This window comes from Mobula birostris, chromosome 22 (genome assembly GCF_030028105.1).
Source record: "Mobula birostris isolate sMobBir1 chromosome 22, sMobBir1.hap1, whole genome shotgun sequence".
NCBI lineage: Eukaryota > Metazoa > Chordata > Chondrichthyes > Myliobatiformes > Myliobatidae > Mobula > Mobula birostris.
In genome coordinates, this window is record NC_092391.1 from 60287229 (window position 1) to 60307901 (window position 20673).

The 20673-nt window shown below is 43.9% G+C and overlaps 1 protein-coding gene across 7 annotated transcripts in view; it reads right to left on the bottom strand.

The window, feature by feature from the left end:
• Window positions 1–10553: 10553 nt before the first annotated feature.
• The window catches only part of LOC140186232 (catechol O-methyltransferase-like), a 42605-nt gene continuing 32485 nt past the window's right edge, over window positions 10554–20673 (bottom strand). For all 7 annotated transcript variants that reach the window (XM_072240236.1, XM_072240234.1, XM_072240241.1 and 4 more), the window contains exon 5: window positions 10554–10874. In XM_072240236.1, coding sequence (XP_072096337.1) covers window positions 10695–10874 — 180 coding nt within the window. In that variant the 3' untranslated portion in view covers window positions 10554–10694. The remainder of the gene's footprint in view (window positions 10875–20673) is intronic.

Below are 20673 nucleotides of genomic sequence, written 5' to 3' on the forward strand. Positions count from 1 at the left end.
GTTGGTACTGGACCCCAAGAAAGGGAGTTTGTGGAATGCCTCAGAGATGGATTCTTAGAGCAGCTTGTACTGGAACCTACCAGGGAGAAGGCAATTCTGGATTTAGTGTTGTGTAATGAACCGGATTTGATAAGGGAACTCGAGGTAAAGGAGCCGTTAGGAGGTAGTGACCATAATATTGTAAGTTTTAAACTACAACTTGAGAGGGAGAAGGGAAAATCAGAAGTGTCAGTATTACAGTTGAACAAAGGGGATGATGGAGCCATAGGGAGGAGCTGGCCAAAGTTGACTGGAAAGATACCCTAGCAGGGATGACAGTGGAACAACAATGACGGGTATTTCTGGGAATAATACAGAAGGTGCAGGATCAGTTCATTCCAAAGAGGAAAAAAGATTCTAAGGGGAGTAAGGGGTGACCGTGGCTGACAAGGGAAGTCAAGGATACTATAAAAATAAAAGAGAAGTAGTATAACATAACAAAGATGAGCGGGAAGCCAGAGGATTGGGAAACTTTTAAAGAGCAACAGAGGATAACTAAAAAGGCAATACGGGGAGAAAAGATGAGATACGAGGGCAAGCTAGCCAAGAATATAAAGGAGGATAGTAAAAGCTTCTTTAGGTATGTGAAGAGGAAAAAGTTAGTTAAGACCAAAGTTGGGCCCTTGAAGACAGAAACGGGTGAAATTATTATGGGGAACAAGGAAATGGCAGATGAGCTGAACAGGTACTTTGGATCTGACTTCACTAGGGAAGACACAAACAATCTCCCAGATGTAATAGTGGCCAGAGGACCTAGGGTAATGGAGGAACTGAAGGAAATTTGCATCAGGCAGAAAATGGTGTTGGATAGACTGATGGGACTGAAGGTTGATAAATCCCCAGGGCCTGATGGTCTGCATCCCAGGGTACTTAAGGAGGTGGCTCTAGAAATCGTGGACGCATTGGTAACCATTTTCCAATGTTCTAGAGATTCAGGATCAGTTCCTGAGGACTGGAGGGTAGCTAACGTTATCCCAGTTTTTAAGAAAGGAGGGAGAGAGAAAACAGGAAATTATAGACCAGTTAGCCTGACGTCAGTGGTGGGAAAGATGCTGGAGTCAATTATAAAAGATGAAATAGCGGCACATCTGGATAGCAGTAACAGGATCGGTCCGAGTCAGCATGGATTTACAAAGGGGAAATCATGCTTGACTAATCTTCTGGAATTTTTTGAGGATGTAACTATGAAAATGGACAAGGGAGAGCCAGTAGATGTAGTGTACCTGGACTTTCAGAAAGCCTTTGATAAGGTCCCACATAGGAGATTAGTGTGCAAAATTAGAGCACATGGTATTGAGGGTAGGGTACTGACATGGATTGAAAATTGGCTGGCTGACAGAAAACAAAGAGTAGCGATTAACGGGTCCCTTTCGGAACGGCAGGCAGTGACCAGTGGGGTACCACAGGGTTCAGTGCTGGGACCACAGTTGTTTACAATATACATTAATGATTTAGATGAGGGAATTAAAAGTAACATTAGCAAATTTGCCGATGACACAATGCTGGGTGGCAGTGTGAAATGTGCGGAGGATGTTGAGATAATGCAGGATGATTTGGACAGGTTGGGTGAGTGGGCAGATGCATGGCAGATGCAGTTTAACATGGATAAATGTGAGGTTATCCACTTTGGTGGCAAGAACAGGAAGGCAGATTACTATCTGAATGGTGTCAAGTTAGGAAAAGGGGAAGTACAACGAGATCTTGGTGTCCTTGTTCATCAGTCACTGAAAGTAAGCATGCAGGTACAGCAGGCAGTGAAGAAAGCTAATGGCATGTTGGTTTTCATAACAAGGGGAGTTGAGTATAGGAGCAAAGAGGTCCTTCTGCAGTTGTACAGGGCCCTGGTGAGACCACACCTGGAGTATTGTGTACAGCTTTGGTCTCCAAATTTGAGGAAGGACATTCTTGCTATTGAGGGAGTGCAACGGAGGTTCACGAGGTTAATTCCCGGGATGGTGGGACTGTCATATGTCGGAAGATTGGAGCGACTAGGCTTGTATACTCTGGAACTTAGAAGGCTGAGAGGGGATCTGATTGAAACATATAAGATTACTAAGGGATTGGACATGCTAGAGGCAGGAAACATGTTCCCAGTGTTGGGGGAGTCCTGAACCAGAGGCCACAATTTGAGAATAAGGGGTAAGCTATTTAGAACGGAGCTGAGGAAAAACTTTTTCACCCAGAGAGTTGTGGATCTGTGGAATGCTGTGCCTCAGAATGCAGTGGAGGCCAATTCTCTGGATGCTTTCAAGAAAGAGTTAGATAGAGCTCTTAATGATAGCAGAGTCAAGGGATATGGGGAGAAGGCAGGAACAGGGTACTGATTGTGGATGATCAGCCATGATCACAGTGAATGGCAGTGCTGGCTCGAAGGGCCGAATGGCCTACTCTTGCACCTATCGTCTATTAATCCACTCCCAACAGCTCTAGTAAATCTGCCTGCAAGAATATTGGTCCCCACCCCCTGTTGGTAGAAGGTCAAAGAGGATGCTGGGTGGATGGGTAAGATCCCTGATAATACCAAGGGCCCTGTATACACAGCATTCCTGATACAGAGCCTATAAAAAGTAGTCAGTTACCTTGGAAGTTTTTGTTTTATTGTTTTACAACATTGAATCACAGTAGATTTAATTTATGCCTTATATGCCTTACAAGGCACAAAACGAAAGACTGTGTGGCGCACCACTCCTCACACAGACAGTAGGTGGCCGTTGACTCACAAAGAGTTAATCCACCCTTTGACAGGTTTTGTTTTTAGTCCTGCTGAGTGCCGACACACCCTCCTCCTCGGTTCACCGGGGGTGTGCCGGTTGAGTCTCTGACAACCCGACCTGAGACAGGTCGTATTGGGCTACGTGGCACCAGTAGCAAGGCAGGGCCCCTGGGCCTGAGTCGACATAGTAGTAGTAGTAGTAATAGTAGTAGAAGAAGATTTAATTTGGCTTTTTTGACACTGATCAACAGAAAAAGACTCCTTTGTGTCAAAGTGAAAATAGGTCTCTACAAAGGGATCTGAATTAATTACAAATATAAAACACAAAATAATTGATTGCATAATTATTCACTCTCTTCAAGTCAGTATTTAGTAGATGCACCTTTGGCAGCAATTACAGCCTTAAGTCTGTGTGGATAGGTTTCTATCAGCTTTGTACATCTGGACACTGCAATTTTTCCCCATTCTTCTTTACAAAACTGCTCAAGCTCTGTCAGATTGCACAGGGATCAGGAGTGAACAGCCCTTTTCAAGTCCAGCCACAAAAACTCAATTGGATTGAGGTCTGGACTCTGACTTGGCCACTCCAGGACATTAACTTTGTTGTTTTTAAGCCATTCCTGTGTAACTTTGGCTTTATGTTTGGAGTGTTGGTCTTGCTGGAAAACAAATCTCCCAAGTCGCAGTTCTCTCACAGACTGCATCAGGTTTTCCTCCAGAATTTCCCTGTATTTTCCTGCATTCGTTTTACCCTCTACCTTCACAAGTCTTCCAAGGCCTGCTACAGTGAAGCATCCCCACAGCATGATACAGCCACCACCATGTTTCACAGTAGGGGTGGTGTGTTTTTGATAATGTGTTATATTTGGCTTTTGCCAATCATAGCTTTTAGTCTAATGGCCAAACGGCTCAATTTTGGTTTCATCAGACTATGGAATGCACTTTCTTCCAGCTGATTTCAGAGTCTCCCACATGCCTTCTTGCAAACTCTAGCTGAAATTTCATGTGAGTTTTGTTTTAAATAGTGGCTTTCTCTTTGCCACTCTCCCATAAAGCTGCGACTAGTGAATCACCTAGGCAACAGTTGTTGTATGTGCAGTCTCCTTTCTCAGCCACTGAAACTTGTAACTCCTCCAGAGCTGTGACAGGTCTCTTGATGGTCTCCGTCACTAGTCCCCTTCTTGCACAGTCACTCAGTTTTTGAGGACGGCCTGCTCTAGGCAGATTTACAGCTGTGACATATTCTTTTCGTTTCTTGACAATCTACTTAACTGTACCGTAAGGGGTATTCAGTGACTTGGAAATTTTCTTGCATCCATCTCCTGACTTGTGGTTTTCAATAACCTTTTTGCAGAGTGTCCTTTTGTCTTCATGGTGTAGTCAGGATACTGACTCACTGCAATAAATTGAAACACTTTGACTGCACAGGTCTCCAAGAACAGATCTCTATTTAACTAATTAGGCTGCACCAGTGGTGATTTGTTGTGTCATACTAAAGGAGAAAAGGCTGTGCTTTCTGTGTGCATGTCCCACCGTTATTCTGTGCTTTATGTTTGTAGTTAATTTAGATCACTTTGTAGAGATCTGTTTTCACTTTGACACAAAAGTGTCTCTTTTTGTTGATCATCGTCATCATCATCAGGTGCCATGCCCAGTTTGAGCTTTGACTGCCATGGCCCACACACTCCTGTTTTGGGTCAAGTGGATCAATTCATTGGTATTCATTTCCAGTTATCTGGCTGCTGTCTCCATCATCATTTGTCTTTGTCTTCCTCTTGCTTTCTTCCCTTCAATCTTTCCCATAATTACCGTGCATTCTAACTCCTCTTTCCTAATCACATGTCCAATGAAGTTACGTTGCCTTTTCATGATCTCATACATTATTTCTCTTTTTGTGTTTGCTCTGTTCATGACATCCTCGTTAGATATTCGTTTCGTCCATGATATTTGCATCCTCCTCAAAAACCACATTTCTGCTGCTATAATTCATTTCCTCATGTTATTAGATATCGTCCAACATTCTGAGCCATACAACATAACTGGATAAACGTAACATTTCAGTACTCTGAGGCGGGTTGTCATGCCTAGTTTAGTGTTGGTCATTATACTCTTCATTCTCATAAAGGTGTCTTTTGCCATCCCTATTCTTCTTTTGATGTCCATGTCGCACCTGCCATCTGATGTCACCCAGCTTCCTAAGTAGCAAAAGTTTTGTACTTGTTTTATGTCTTCCCCGTTTATTCTCAGCCTGCAGATAGGATTCTCCTTCTTTTTGGATAGACCATACATTCTGTCTTTTTGCAATTGATAGATAGACCCATTTTTGCACATTCTTCAACAATTATATCAATTAAGTTTTGTAGTTCTTCCTCCATACTTGCAATTAACACAGTGTCATCCGCATATCTGAAATTATTGATGCTTTCACCACCAACTTTGATTCCCAAGATGTCTCTTATTTTTTGTAATATTGTTTCACTGTACACATTAAATAAATCAGGGGAGAAAACACACCCTTGTCTGACGCCTCTCTTGATTTTCGTAAACTGACTCACTTCTCCATCTATTGGCAGTTTGTTCCCAGTACAGATTTCTGATTAGGTGGAGGTCTTTCGTATCTAGATCTAGAGTATTCTGTAATATTTCAAATAACTTATTGTGCTTCACTTTATCGAATGCTTTTGTGTAGTCGATAAGACAAACAAACAAATCTTTTTGCACTTGAATAGCTCATTCTGATAGTATCCTTAACATCAGTATTGTGTTTCTTGTACCTTTGTCTTTAACAAAACCACATTGTTCTTTACTTATTTCAGCTTGTATCTTACTTTTAGCTCTTGTCATCAAAATTCTTAGAAGTATCTTGGTGATATGACTCATTAAACTTATGGTCCTATGTAATTCACGTTCTATTGCTCCAGCTTTCTTAGGAAGAGTGATAAGTACTGATTTTTTCATCTCTTCTGGTATTATTCCAGTCTCATAAATGTCATTGATTAAATCAGTAAGTTTTTCAATTCCATAATCTTCAAGGGTGATAATTTGTTCTATTACTAATCCATCAGGACCTGCTGCCTTTCCTTTCTTCATCTTATTTATTGCATTATGAACTTCAGATTTAAAAATACTTGGACCTTCAATGTTTTTCTTAATTTCTGTTTTTTCGCCTCAATTGTCTTCAAACAATTCCTGAATATACTCAGTCCATCTGTTCATAATCTCATCTTTTTCCATGATAATGGTGCCGTCCTTTGCTTTCAAACATCCACCTGAAGAACAGAGGAGATTTTTACCAGTGATATTCTTGATTTGTTGATGTAACCTTTTTGGATCAGTAATAGGGATTCTTTCCATTTACTCACATTCCTGGTTTAACCATTCTTCTTTGGCTTTTTGACATAAGCTTTTAACTTTTTTATCTAAGGACTTATATTCTATAGGATTTGCTTTCTTCCATCTCCTTTCTTCCATTAGATTTTTGATTTCATCTGCCATCCATTTATTCTTTGTGCTTATTTCTTTTTTAGGAATCACTGACTTTGCTGATTCTACCAAGGCATCCTTTACAGAGTTAAATTTCATTTCTACATGATTGCTATCATCTTCAACAGATTCTATTTCTAGACTTTGAAATCTATTCCTTACTTCAATTGTAAATTTTTGTCTTAAGTTTTCTTCTTTAATTAATCGTGAGTAGTCAAGGGATTGTTCAGGTATTTGTTTCTTTAGTTTTTTAAGTTTTACTTTTACATGACATACTACTGGGTTATGGTCACTATTACAATCTGCACCTGGATATGTTTTGCATTGACTCACTGAGTTTCTAAATCTTTGGTTTATAGTAATAAAGTCAGTTTGATTTCTGGTTTTATCACCTGGACTTCTCCAGGTCCACAAGTGTCTTGGATGGTTTTTAAAGTAGCTATTCATAATGATCCGATTATTCATCTTGCACCATTCTACCCATTTCTCACCTCGTTCATTTCTTTCCCCGAGTTCAAATTTTCCTATGGTATTTCCATCAGCACCTTGTCCTATTTTAGCATTTAGATCTCCCATGACAATAACAATATCTTGAGATTTGCATCCATTCTTTGCTTGTTCAAGCTCTTCATAAAATTTATCTATATCCTCATTTGTTCCATCCGTTGATGGTGCATATACCTGTATAATTGCTAAATCAAATGGTTGTCCTCTGAATCTAACAAGGAGTATCCTTTCTGATATTGCCCAATGTTCTAAAACACTTTTTGCCATGTTTTCATCCATAAGAATTCCTTTTCCATTGGTATGGGATGTTCCACAAGAATAAACTAGTGTTTTATTTCTAATCTGACATGTTCCAGCACCTATCCAACAAACTTCGCTAATTCCCATTATGTTAATCTTTAGTCTTTCCATTTCATTTATCACATTGTCCAATCTTCCTGCTTGATATAGGGTTCTTACATTCCAAGTGGCAATAATCTTCTTTTGTGTTATTTTAATTTTATGAGCAGTAGCTTGACGACGGTTGGGGATCCCCTGCTGGCCAGAATCAACCCTACCGAGCGAAACATCTTCAGAATTATTTTGAAGATCCTCTTGACGCTGTTGTTGTGTGACACATTTTGTGAGTTTGACCATGGTTTTCTTAGCAAATTGCAACGGTGGTTTGCTATTGCCTACCACTGGGCGAACTAAAGAAATTGCCATTTCACTTCCCAAATGTTCATCCGCCTATACTATAGCCCTTGACATTTGAGGTTGTAGCTCATCTGCCTTCTCTGTCATAAGTTCAGTTACTGAACCTGCCGGATCTGCCGTTGGCCTTCGCTCGTATCCTGAGCAGGAACCCTTGCAGGTGCTACCTTTCCGGATCAGAGTGGCCCTGGGAGCAATGAATGACTAAGGGGTAACTCCACTTTCCCCCCTCTGAAAGTCCCCAGTCAGAGCCTCATCACCGGTTGCAGTTTAGAGTCATACCCAGGACTGAAATTTGGAGCCTACCCTCGCCTCTGCCTGTTTACGCCGAAGCCTGTTGAGCCAAAGCCATCCCACTCTGCTCCCTCTCACTCCGCTGCCCGCTCTCAGCACTGCCTGCTGTATATGGTGGTCTTTTTTTTAAACCTTTAATGCTCTACGTCATGCGCCTGCGCAGTCTAGCCTCTTTTCCCCAAGCAGTGGAGAAAAAAAACAACACTTCTCTCCGAGATTACTTACTCCTTCACTCTCAGCCACTTGCTTCTGTTGATCAGTGTCAAAAAAAGCCAAATTAAATCCACTGCGACTCAATGTTGAAAAACAATAAAAGGTGGAAACTTCCAAAAGGGGTGAATACTTTTTTATAGGCATGGGTAAATGTCCCTGATGATTGGGAGGGATACCTATATGATCCTCTCAGCTGTTCTCTCTGTCCTTTGTAGGGACTTCTGGTCCAATGCTTGGTTGCACCAAGACCAGATGGAGATGCAACGTGTCAGCACACTCTCAATGGTGCTCCTGTAAAATTCAGTTTAGATGGTGGAGGGAGGGGGAGCCTCGCTTCCCTCAGTCTCCATAGGAAGTGACGACACTGTTGTGTCTTCTTGTTCAGGGAGGTGATATTGAGGGTTCAGGTGAGGTCATTCGTGATGTGAATTCCCAGCAACTTGGCACACTTAACTCTTTCTCTGGAAGAGCCATGTATATACAGAAGGGGATGGTTCATCTGCATCTTTGTGAAGTCAACAATTACTACCTTGGTCTTCTCCAAGTTCAGAATTAGGTTGTTCTTCTCACACCAATCCACCATTGCTCAACCATTTGCAATTTGTAATTTTTGCCTCTTTTGCAAAGTGACTCAGAGGAATCTACCATGGGTGGAGGGACTTGCTATGTTCCACATTGTTTTTAATCAAGAACAGAGAACACATTAAGCACAGAAGGCCCCAAGCAGTTCTGCCTGATGAGGTAACACTTTATCTGCAAATCTGCTGGGGTCATCTATTGTGTCCAGTGCTCCCGTTGGGCCTCCTCTACATTGTTGAGACCCATTGTAAATTGGGGGGCCATGTTGGTCGAGCACTTTCATTCCATCAGCCAAAATTGGAACATCCCGGTGGCCAAACATTTTAATTCCCATTCCCATTCCCTTTCCAACATGTCAGTCCCTGACTTCCTCCTGTGCCAAGGTGACGCCACCCTCAGTGTGGAGGAGCAACACCTTATATTCTACCTGCATAGCCTCCAACCTGATCACATGAACATCAATTTCTTGAACTGTTGGTCACGAACTCCCCTCTCCTTCACCATTCCTCATTCCGATTCCCCCCTCTCATCTAATCTCCCTATCTGCCCATCACCTCCCTCTGGTGCTCCTCTCCCTTCCCTTTCATTCATGGTCTTCTGTCCTCTCCTATCAGATTCCCTGTTCTCCAGCCCTTTATTTCTTTAACCAATCAAATTCCCAGCTCTTTACTTCACCCCTCCCCACTCTCAGTTTCACCCATCATCTGCCACCTTGTACTTCTTCCTCACCTCCCCCACCTTCTTAGTCTGACTCCCCCTTCCTTCCTTTCCAGACCTGATGAAGGGTCTTGGCCCGAAACTTCAACTGTTTACTCTTTTCCATAGATGCTGCCTGGCCTGCTGAGTTTCTCCAGAGTTTTGTGTCCGTTTCATTAAGTATTGATGGCCCAAAACAGTCCTTCCAGGTGAGGCAACGCTTCCCCTTGAATCTGTTGTGTCCAGTTGTCCCGATGTGGCCTCCTCCACATTGGGAAGACCTGGCGAAAACTGGGGGACCATTTTAATGAGCACTTTAGCTCCATATGCCACAAGGTGAACTTCCTGGTGGCCAAACGTTTTAATTCTCATTCTCATTCCAGTTCGGACTTGTCGCTCCATGGACACCCCTTGTGTCAAGATGGGGCCCCCCTCAGTTTGGAGGAGCTGAACCTTGTATTCCACCTGGGTAGCCTCCAACCTGATGGCATAAATATTGATTTCTCCTTCCGGTAAAAAAAAGTTCCGTTCTCCTCCCCTCTTCTGTTCTCCTCTCTCACTTTTACCTCTTCTCACTTGCTTATCATACCCCTCTGGGTACATTCCTCCTCCTTGGTCCACTCTCCTCTCCTATCAGGTTCCTTTCTCTCCACCCCTTTACCTTTCCTACCCACCTGGCTTCACCTATCCTCCAAGAGGACCAGACCCTTGTCATTGGGTTTGGAGGCTAGTGTGCCTCAATGACCTATGTTGGCTGGAGTCAGGCCTTTGTGCTTTGGCTCTTGGTAGGGTCACCTATGCCAAACAGGTCAAAGGGCAGAGGTCAGACTAAGAGTGGTCCACCATTTCTCCAGGTTCGGGGATTCAGCTCAGGGCTAACAACCCTGACTGGTCAAACAAAGTTGTCAGGAAACAGCAATGAAGAATCCTTCTATATCTGAGTGTGACAGTATTCCTGAGTCTCTACCTAGGACCTGCATGACTGGCGGCAGTGAAAACTGAGAGGAAGCTACTGACATGATGAACACCGCCAGAGATGGAGGACCTTCATTGCTGCCCTAAATGCCTGTGGCATAGCAGGTAATATTTCTTTTAGCTTCACCTATCACCTTCTAGCTATCCTCCTTCCTCCTTCCCCTCCCCATCGCTTGTTTATTCTGGTACCTCCCCCTTTCCTTTCCAGGCCTGAAGAAAGGTCTCAGCCTGAAATATTGACAGTTCCTTCATTTCTCTAGATGCTGCCGGACCTGCTGAGTTCTTCCAGGATTTAGTGCGTGTTGCAATAAGTATTAAGATTCAAGAAGCAACTCGACAGGTTCCAACAAGAGGGACTGCGGTTTATTATTTAAACACAAACACGAGGTGTTCTGGTTGTCCAGAGGCTGGAAATGATCACGTGTACACACTTTGCACGTACATGGTATAACAGCACGTGAGAACTTTTACAACCACTCTCAACTTACTTTTCTTGCACATTTTAGCCCTTAAAAACAGCCTTTTCCATTCCGTCTTTTAACTTTGTATATTCCAGATGCGAAGCGTAGTGAGTGCACTCGTAGCGAGGGTTGTTCCGCACATACTGCAGGAATTCTGGGGCTCCTGGTGAAATGACATTGTCTGCCAGGAGAACTGAACCTTCTCTCAACAGACCACATTCCTAAAGGGAGGGCAAAGAATGGTCAACAAATGCAGAAGGATGAGAATTCGATTCAAGAGCAGTATGGTTCTGGCACTGAGTACAATCCGAACGATGAACATAGATTATAGAGGTATAGCACAGGTACAGGCCCTTCGGCCCACAATGCTGTGCTGAACCAGCAAAAGAGCAAATTTAAAAAAAACACCATAACATTAATCCTTTCTACCTACACAATATCCATATCCCTCCATCTTCCTCACATTGTGTGTTTATGTAAACACCTCCACACCATCTGCCTCGACCACCACACTAGGAAGCACATTCCAGGCATCCAGCTCTCTCTGAGTAAAAAAACTTACCTCTCACAACCCTTCTCCCCTTCAATGCACGCCCCTGGTATCAGACATTTCACCCCTGGGAAACAGATACTCCCTGTCCACTCTGTCTGTGCCTCTCGTAATCTATATACCTCTCTCAGATCCCCCCTCAGCCTCTGCCTCTCCAAAGAAAAGCAACCCATGTCTATCCAGCCTCTTGTGATGCACGTGGCCTCTGAATGAAGCAGCATGCTGGTAAACGATGAAATTGAATGCTTATTTGTAGATCTTCCTTCTCTGCCAGACCCAGTTTTGAAAATCAAGCCGATCTGGCGTTATGAACTTGCACACGTAGAAGTTAACCCTAAGCATTCATGGGAAGGTGACCAGTGTCTGTCTGATTCTACAAAGGAAGTGTGGGTGAAATAATGTTGTATCAATCTTCTTGCCTTGAAGGCATTAATACTTCAAAGGTGTTAAATTACCCTCTCCGCAGCCTCACCTAAATAGCTTGGCCTTGATGTGCAGGCAATCAATTTGACTGCAGTGGATACGTCTTGGCCAATATTTATTCCTGCATCAAGCTTATTAAGTCACTGCCTGGTCCTGTGCACGCTGAGGTTTGTAAGAGCCTGGGCTGTGTGCCCTTGTCAGCTCGGTATTGACTAGATATCCCAAGGTGCCAACATTTTCTAGATAAATCCAAATTGTTTTATACAGCTCTCCCACTGAACTGTGTCTGTTCCATTCCAATCTCCCTTGACTTTCCTCTTTTTTTCCCCTTCCTCTCTCTTTACCTTCCCTTCTTCCAACAGTCACAATTCCAAACAGGCTCACCATGTCTCTGCCCTTGTATTTGGACCTTTCTCAGCAACAAAAGGCACCGTTTAAAAAAAACTAGAATTATTGCATATTAAATTATTAAAATAATAATATTCAATTTCCCAGATGTAGAAACTGCGAGTGAATTCACTGTAGAACTTTACAGCTCAAAATGTTTCTATTTTGCACACATAGAAATTAACACAATGAACAGTAGGACACTGAGGAGTGTGATGGAACAAAGGGATCTGGGAATGCAGGTCCATAATTCATTGAAAGTTGTGTCACAGATCAATAGGGCCATAAAGAAAGCCTTTGGCATTTGGCCTTCATAAGACGTTGGTGAGGCCTAATTTGGAATTCTGTGTGCAGTTTTGGTCATCTACCTCCAGGAAAGACGTAAATAAGGTTGAAAGAGTACAGAGAAAATTCAAAAGTTTGTTGCCAGGTCTGGAGGACCTGAGTTATATGGAAAGATTGAATAGATTATGACTTTATTCCTTGGAACACAGAAGACTAAGAGGAAATTTGATTAGAGGGTACATTGCCTGAGATTCACTTGCTTGCAGTCCTTTACAGGAAAATGAGGAAACGCAGCAGAATTTATGAAAAATCATAAATTAGAAGTACTGACAAACATTCAATGTGCTAAAGAAGTTATCCACGCTGGCTCAGGAACCTGATGGTTGAGGGTAATGCCTGTTCCTGAACCTGGGTGTGTGAGTCTGATAGTAGTAATGAGAAAGAGAGCCTGGCCTGGTTGACGGGGTCCTTGATGATAGATGCCGGTTTCTGTTGAAGTCAATGGTGTGGAGCAGGCGGGGCCGATTTCACCGGGCAATTATTCGACCACAAGCCTTATTCGACCCACACCTATTCATGGCCCCGAGACCTCCTCAAATCAAAGGAGATGGCAAATCGGATTTAAAATTTCAAACAACAAATTTCACAACATACAGTATGTCAGTCATGTTAAACCTGATTCTGATTAAAATTGGGTCAGTGGCAGGAAACGAGAGGGTTTTGTCTTGAGGACTGTTATTGAGGCTCTCTACAAGTCTCAACACTTGGTCCTTCACATTTTGTAATGTACTGTACTGTGGAAAGGTCTTAGGCACATATATATAGCTAGGGTGTCTAAGACTTTTGTACAGTACTGTAGTAATTTTATGCATTGCACTGTACTGCTCCCACATAAAAAACAAATTTCATGACATATGTGAGTGATGATAAGCCTGATTCTGATGTGGGTCTCTACTGTGGACTGAGAGTGGGAAGGGGGCAGGGAGAGGGGAGGAAGTGGAAAGCACCAGGGAGACATTCTGTAATGATCAATAAACCAGTTATTTGGAATCAAGTGACCTTGTCTGGTGTCTCAGGGCTGGGTGTGTCTGCACCCACAACAACCCCGACACTCCTTCTCTGCCACCTGTCCCACACCCCTCGCGTGGGGCTCCACCCTCACCACTCCCAACATCGTTTGCTCCCACCAGATTTACAAACTCACTCTCCACTCCACGGCGACAAATACAGTACTGTGTAAAAGTCTTAGGCACCCTAGCTATGTATATGTGCCTAGTTTGGTCAGTTGGGTGGGAGAGCAGCCATTGGAATTTAGTCAAGGGAGTTGTTGGGTTAATCATTTGGGGAGATGCAAGGAGATGAAGTAATGAGCAATATTAATGAGTCTACCCATCATCAAGGACGTATATACAGAACGGTGATGGAAAAGGGCCAGTAATATCATAATATCATGAAGGATCCCACCAACCCTGCTCATGGACTGTTTGTCCCACTCCCATCAGGGATGAGGCTACGTAGCATCCACACCAGGACCACCAGACTCAAAAACAGTTACTTTCTCCAAATAGTAAGGCTGACCAACACCACCCACTAACCCACCCCTCCACACCCCCAACCACCACTACTTTATCATTTCCTGTCAGAGTACCTTATGTACAGACAGTCCTGTGTCTAGTGTCATTTTATGGACATACAATCAATGTATGTATGTTATCTGATGTATGTATATTTATTAAGTTTTTATTATTATTATTGTGTACCTTATTGTGTGTGTGTGTGTTTTGTGTTGCATCGGAACCGGAGTATCAATTATTTCATTCTCTTTTACATACTGCAATCCTGCTGGTCAAGATGGCGCCTGTGCACAATGCTCCTTCGGTTGACATCTGGATAGATCAGGAAGCTATTTATCTCACCTCTTTGATGGCTTTTACATTTGTTTTTCATCTTGGATGTGATTCCGGAACTGTTGGAGCCTCTGATTTGCTGTTTGGAGGTCGCTTGGGTGTTCCAGCACTCTGAAGTCTCTGAGAGGATTCCGGGAGGCAGAGTGAACCTCATGGTGGGCAGGCTATGGGACAGGCATGGACTTTTTTTTTCAGTCTTATAGTTTTTTATATTCTGCGTTTTCTCGCCCGACATTCCTCGTTTTTTTGTGTGGGGTGGGTGATATGGGGGTCAACGTGCCTGTTCTGTTTTTGTTCTTTTTCTGTTCGGGAGGAGGGATTTGGGAGTTGGTGATTATGCTGCCTTTCTTTTCCTTTGTAGCTTTATGGCTATCTCGAGAAGAATAACTTCAGAGTTGTACGGTTTGATAATAAATAAACCAACCTTATTTGTGAACTGGAAATGATATTAAACAGTTTTGAATCTTGAATAAGTGGGATAAGCAATAAAGTCCTATTCTTTCAAGAGCCCTTGATTGTGGACTTTGGAGTGGGGAAGTTGGGGAGCACCCACCAGTTCTTATTGAGGGCTGTCAATGGTGCAAAGAGTGAGCAGCTTCAAGTCCCTGACTGTCACCATCTCAGACCATCTATCCATGGTCCAACACATCGATGTAATCATGAAGAAGGCACAGCAACAGCTCTACCTCATTAGAAGTTTGAAGAGATTTGCTACCCTTACAGATTTCTACAGGTGCAATGTTGGAAAGCATGCAGAATCTCAAGAGGTTCCCAAAAGGTACAAGGAGACTTCAGATCTTTTATCACAGATCTTCAAAGGTAGCAGGACTGTTGGATCAGGGTGGTTAAAAGGAACAGTGGGTGCTCTGCTTCATCAGCCAGGGAGTGAGGGGAACAATGCCCTGCGAACAACGGCACCCCAAAACGAGAATGGCCATTCAATCCATAGTTCTTCCTGGGGCTTTAAGTATCTCGGGGGATCTCACCTAGTGGAGTTTGAATGTCTTCCTGCATTGTGGAATTTAATTTCATTATGTGGGCAATAGAGTAACTTTCTTACTGCCCATAACGCTGCTGACGCTTAGGGCAACAATACAGGCCCTCCATCTTCTTTGCTGTTTCCGTAACAATTTTGTTTGACTAGTCAGGGTTGTTAGCCCTGAGCTAACCTGAACCTGGAGGACCGGTGAACCACTCTTAGTCTGGCCTCTACCTCTTGACCTGTTTGGTATGGGTGACCCTAGCAAGAGCAAAAGCATAAAGCTCTGACTTCAGCCAAACTGGCTGTCTGGGTCATTGGTGCACACAAACCTGTAAACCCCATGACAAGGTTGTGGTCGTCTTGCAGGACAATTGAGAAAGTGACACACTGAGTGGCTGCTTCGTGTTATTGAATTAGCAGCAGAGGTAACGAATGCTGGGCAGGCAGAATTCTTCAGTGTGAAGCAACTAACAAGCCTGATGACAATTTTTCACATCTTATTCCAATTCCAGCAATGTTCCAACTTCATAAAATTAAATATATATCCAAAGGGAGCTGGTTTTTATCAACAGGATTTGTTATCAGTTAAAGTTCAGTGAGATTCTTAGAAACAATAATAAAGTTATTTGATATCTTACAAAGCAAATTACCTTGTATAAAGTTGTGTAAAACTGATGTGTTTCACCTGGTGAGATCTAATTGTAACCAGTTGATTATACTTATTAAAAAATGACGGTTAGTTTCAATTAAGTCAACAGCTGGTGAGTGAGGATTTTGTTTAAGCCGAGCAAAAGTGATTGTGACATTTTCGATTTAGTTTAGTTTTTTTAAAAAACTTCTGTTGAATTCAGAAGTATTAACAATGAATTTCCTTTGCAAATTCCTGTTAATGAAAGAAATTTAATGTAAGGCAGGTTTTATATACACATGATTTAGAAAAGGTAAACTCATTCCATTGTTGTGACATCTTTTCTTGGGTAGATTAGGTATATAACCTACTGTGGTTATTTGTAGAAATGAATTTATTTACAAACAATGATTTGGAGGATTAGTTTCAGAGCACTGTTCACCCATGTACTTTGCTTAAAATAAATTTGTCTTGTCAGCACGTTAAGGCCATATGACGTACAGTGCCGTGCAAAATTCTTAGGCACAGGTATATACAGCTGGGGTGCCTGGGACTTACACAGTACTGTAGTAATTTTATGTATTGCACTGTACTGCTGCAAAAAAACACATTTCATGACATAAGTGAGTGATGATAAACCTGATTCTGATCTGGGTCTCTATTGTGGACTGAGAGTGGAAAGAGGGCAGGGAGAGGGGAATCATGGTTGGGAAAAGGGGAAGGGAGAGGGGAGGGAGTGGGAAGCACCAGAGAGACATTCTGAAATGATCAATAAACCAATTGTTTGGAATCAAATGATGTTGCCTGGTGTCTGCATCCACACCACCCTCCCCCATCCCACCCCTGGCACTCCTCCTCTGCCACCTGTCCCACACCCCTCCCATGGCGCTCCCCCCTCGCCATTCCCACATCTTCACTCCTGTCAGATTTACAAACTCACTCCACTCCACATTGATAAATACAGTACTGTGCAAGAGTCTTAGGCACCTTGGCTATATATATGCTCCCAAGTCTCTTGCACAGTACTATAGGAGAAGAATTAAGCCAATCTGCCCATCGTGTCTTCTCCAATACTCGATCATGTCTGCTTTTTTTCCCCCTCAACCCCATTTTCCTGCCTTCTCCCCGTAACCTTTGGCAGCCTTACTAATCAAGGACCTATTGGCCTCCACTTTAGATATCCCCAATGACCTGGCCTCCACAGCTGCCTGTGGCGATGAATTCCACAGGTTTATTATGCCTTGACGGCAGATGTCCTTCTATTCTGAGGCTGTGCCCTCTCGTCCCGGACTCTCCCACTCTAGGAAACATCAAGTCTATCCAGGCCTTTCAATGTGCTGTATATACTGTTTTCAACTGAGACCCGCCTCAGTCTAATCCACAGAGGTGTAGTGGTTAGCACAACACTTTACAGCACAGAAGACTGGGGTTTAATTCCGGCTGTGGTTTGTAACGAGTTTGTACATTCTCCTCATGACCGCGTGGGTTTCCACCCACGGACCAAAGCCTACCGGTTGGTAAGTTATTTGGTCATTGTAAATTGTCATGTGATTAAACTAGGATTAAACTGGGGGATTGCTGGCAGCGTGGCTGGAAGGGCTGGAATTCCACACTGTATCTCAATAAATAAAAATCTCATTCTCAATCCTCGCTGCCCATTACAATGGTTTCCAGAACATTAAACAGCAGCTTGTGTAAAGGTTCTGAAGCAATTCACAGGAGTCTAGATTCCATGTTTGACTCTGCTCCACAATCTGCTATTATCACTGACAGGACTTTTCTAGGCATTTGATAGGAGTGCAATGTATTATGCTATAGTTCAGATGAATAGTGTAGCTGGTGGTTGATGGGTTTTGAGATTAAATCATCATCATTATGTTGACTTCATTAACTTTGCCTCCAACTTTCACCCTGCCCTCAAGTTTACCTGGTCCATTTCCAACACCTCCCTCCACTTTCTAGATCTTTCTGTCTCTGTCTCTGGAGACAGCTTATCTACTGATGTCTACTATAAGCCTACTGACTCTCACAGCTACCAGGACTATTCCTTTTCCCACCCTGTCTCTTGCAAAAACGCCATCCCCTTCTCGCAATTCCTCCATCTCCGCCGCATCTGCTCTCAGGATGAGGCTTTTCATTCCAGAATGAAGGAGATGTCCTCCTTTTTTAAGGAAAGGGACTTCCCTTCCTCCACCATCAACTCTGCTCTCAAACGCATCTCCCCCATTTCACGCACACCTGCTCTCACTCCATCCTCCCGCCACCCCACTAGGAATAGGGCTCCCCTTGTCCTCACCTACCACCCCACCAGCCTCCGGGTCCAACATATTATTCTCCGTAACTTCCGCCACCTCCAACGGGATCCCACCACTAAGCACATTTTCCCCTCCCCCCCCTCTGCTTTCTGCAGGGATCGCTCCCTACGCGACTCCCTTGTCCATTCGTCCCCCCCATCCCTCCCCACTGATCTCCCTCCTGGCACTTATCTGTGTAAGCGGAACAAGTGCTACACATGCCCTTACACTTCCTCCCTTACCACCATTCAGGGCCCCAAACAGTCCTTCCAGGTGAGGCGACAATTCACCTGTGAGTCGGCTGGGGTGATATACTGTGTCCGGTGCTCCCGATGAGGCCTTCTATATATTGGCAAGACCTGACGCAGGCTGGGAGATCGTTTCGCTGAACACCTATGCTCTGTCTGCCAGAGAAAGCAGGATCTTCCAGTGGCCACACATTTTAATTCCACGTCCCATTCCCATTCTGATATGTCTATCCAAGGCCTCCTCTACTGTAAAGATGAAGCCCACACTCAGGTTGGAGGAACAACACCTTATATTCCGTCTGGGTAGCCTCCAACCTAATGGCATGAACATTGACTTCTCTAACTTCCGCTAATTCTCCACCTCCCCCTCGTACCCCATCTGTTATTTATTTATATACACACATGCTTTGTCGCTCTCTCTCCATTTTCTCCCTCTGTCCCTCTCACTATACCCCTTGCCCATCCTCTGGGTTCCCCCGCCCCCTTTTCTTTCTCCCTAGGCCTCCTGTCCCATGATCCTCTCATATCCCTTTTGCCAATCAACTATCCAGCTTTTGGCTCCATCCCTCCCCCTCCTGTCTTCTCCTATCATTTTGGATCTCCCCCTCCCCCTCCCACTTTCAAATCTCTTACTAGCTCTTCCTTCAGTTAGTCCTGACGAAGGGTCTCGGCCTGAAACATCGACTGTACCTCTTCCTAGAGATGCTGCCTGGCCTGCTGCATTCACCAGCAACTTTGATGTGTGTTGCTTGTCCAGCATCATTATGTACCATATTGTATGACGTGGGCAATCATGGTCTTTGACCTTGATTGTTCTTGGCAAATTTTCCTGTAGAAGTGGTTTGCCATTGCCTTCTTCTGGGCAGTGTCTTTACAAGATGTATGACCATCCCCCAGCCATTATCAATACTCTTCAGAGATTGTCTGCCTGGTGTCAGTGGTCACATGACCAGGACTTGTGATCTGCATCAGCTGCTCAAACGACCGTCACCACCTGCTCCCATGGCTTCACCTGACCCTGATCGGGGGGGGGGACTAAGCAGGTGCTACACCTTGCCCAAGGGTGACCTGCAGGCTTGCGGAGGGAAGGAGCACCTTACACCTCCTTCGGTAGAGACATATCTCCACCCCACCACCCAGGAGAGATTTAAAAATTAGATTTATTGGTCACATTTATAATGAAACATCGAAATATATTATGAGATGCATAAAATTTTTGCGTCAGTGACCAACACAGTCCGAGGACGTGCTGGGGGCAGTCACAAGTGTCGTCACACTTCCAGCATCAGCATAACATGCCGGCAACTCACTAACCCGGACTCTAGCTTTGGAATATGGGAGGAAACCGGACCCTCCCATTTAAAATGGATCCTGGGGCGGAGCTACGATGGCGGTCAACAGCGACCCCTTCGAGCTCATCTGCGGAAGCACCTTAATTTCTCCCTTTGATGTCTTTCTTTTTCCTTTTCAGAGGGAAACCTTGATGTGAAGTTGCTCGGTGGGACCCGCTCCTGGGGCTTGCAACCGGCTGCTTTATGAGATCCCAAGGATGCAGCCTAGAAGACGAGGGTGCCTTCGGGATTCCGAGGCGTCGTGGCCCTGCGGATGAGTTGTGCAAACGGAACACTGGGAACAGTGGATCAGCTGTTGGCGGCTCTGAACTTGGCAAAACATGCTTTCTCTCTCGTTGGTGGGGGAGAGTTTGTTGCCAATTTTGGAGTCAGAGACCTCAGGGGAAAAAATAAGTGACATGACAGACTTTATCATCGCAAATCGGTAAGTTATTTTGTATATGCCTTCCCTCTCGCTGTGGAAGGGTGACACCTATCTGTCCCTTTATTAGGGAGAGAGAGAGCCTGTGGTATGTCGAATCGTTGGGTGAACAATGAGATTTTGTTGTACTGCAGATCATGGTCTTTCTTGGGGTCTTTGTATTGCTTGCTTGGTGGGTGGAGGGTGCTAGTGCCATTTTTTTTGCTGAAATAGGGAAGGGGGAGGCCATTGCTTTGCTGCTGCTTATGTATGGGAGGAGGGTGTGGGGCTCTAATATTTTTACTGACACTCATTCTTTGGGGCACTCTTCTGTTCTTGTGGATGTCTGCAAAGAACAACAATTTCAGGATGTGGATTACATATTAAATGTAATCTGATATTAAATGGAACTATTGAAAGGCACTGGTGTGGGTTAATGGATAGTGCAGGACTTCCCAAGCCTTCTAATGCCATGGACCTCAGGTTGAGAACCCTGATTTAGTGACTCATGCATCAAACATGGGGAAATGGGTCTAGCTTAAATGGGAATCGGGGTCAGCAAGA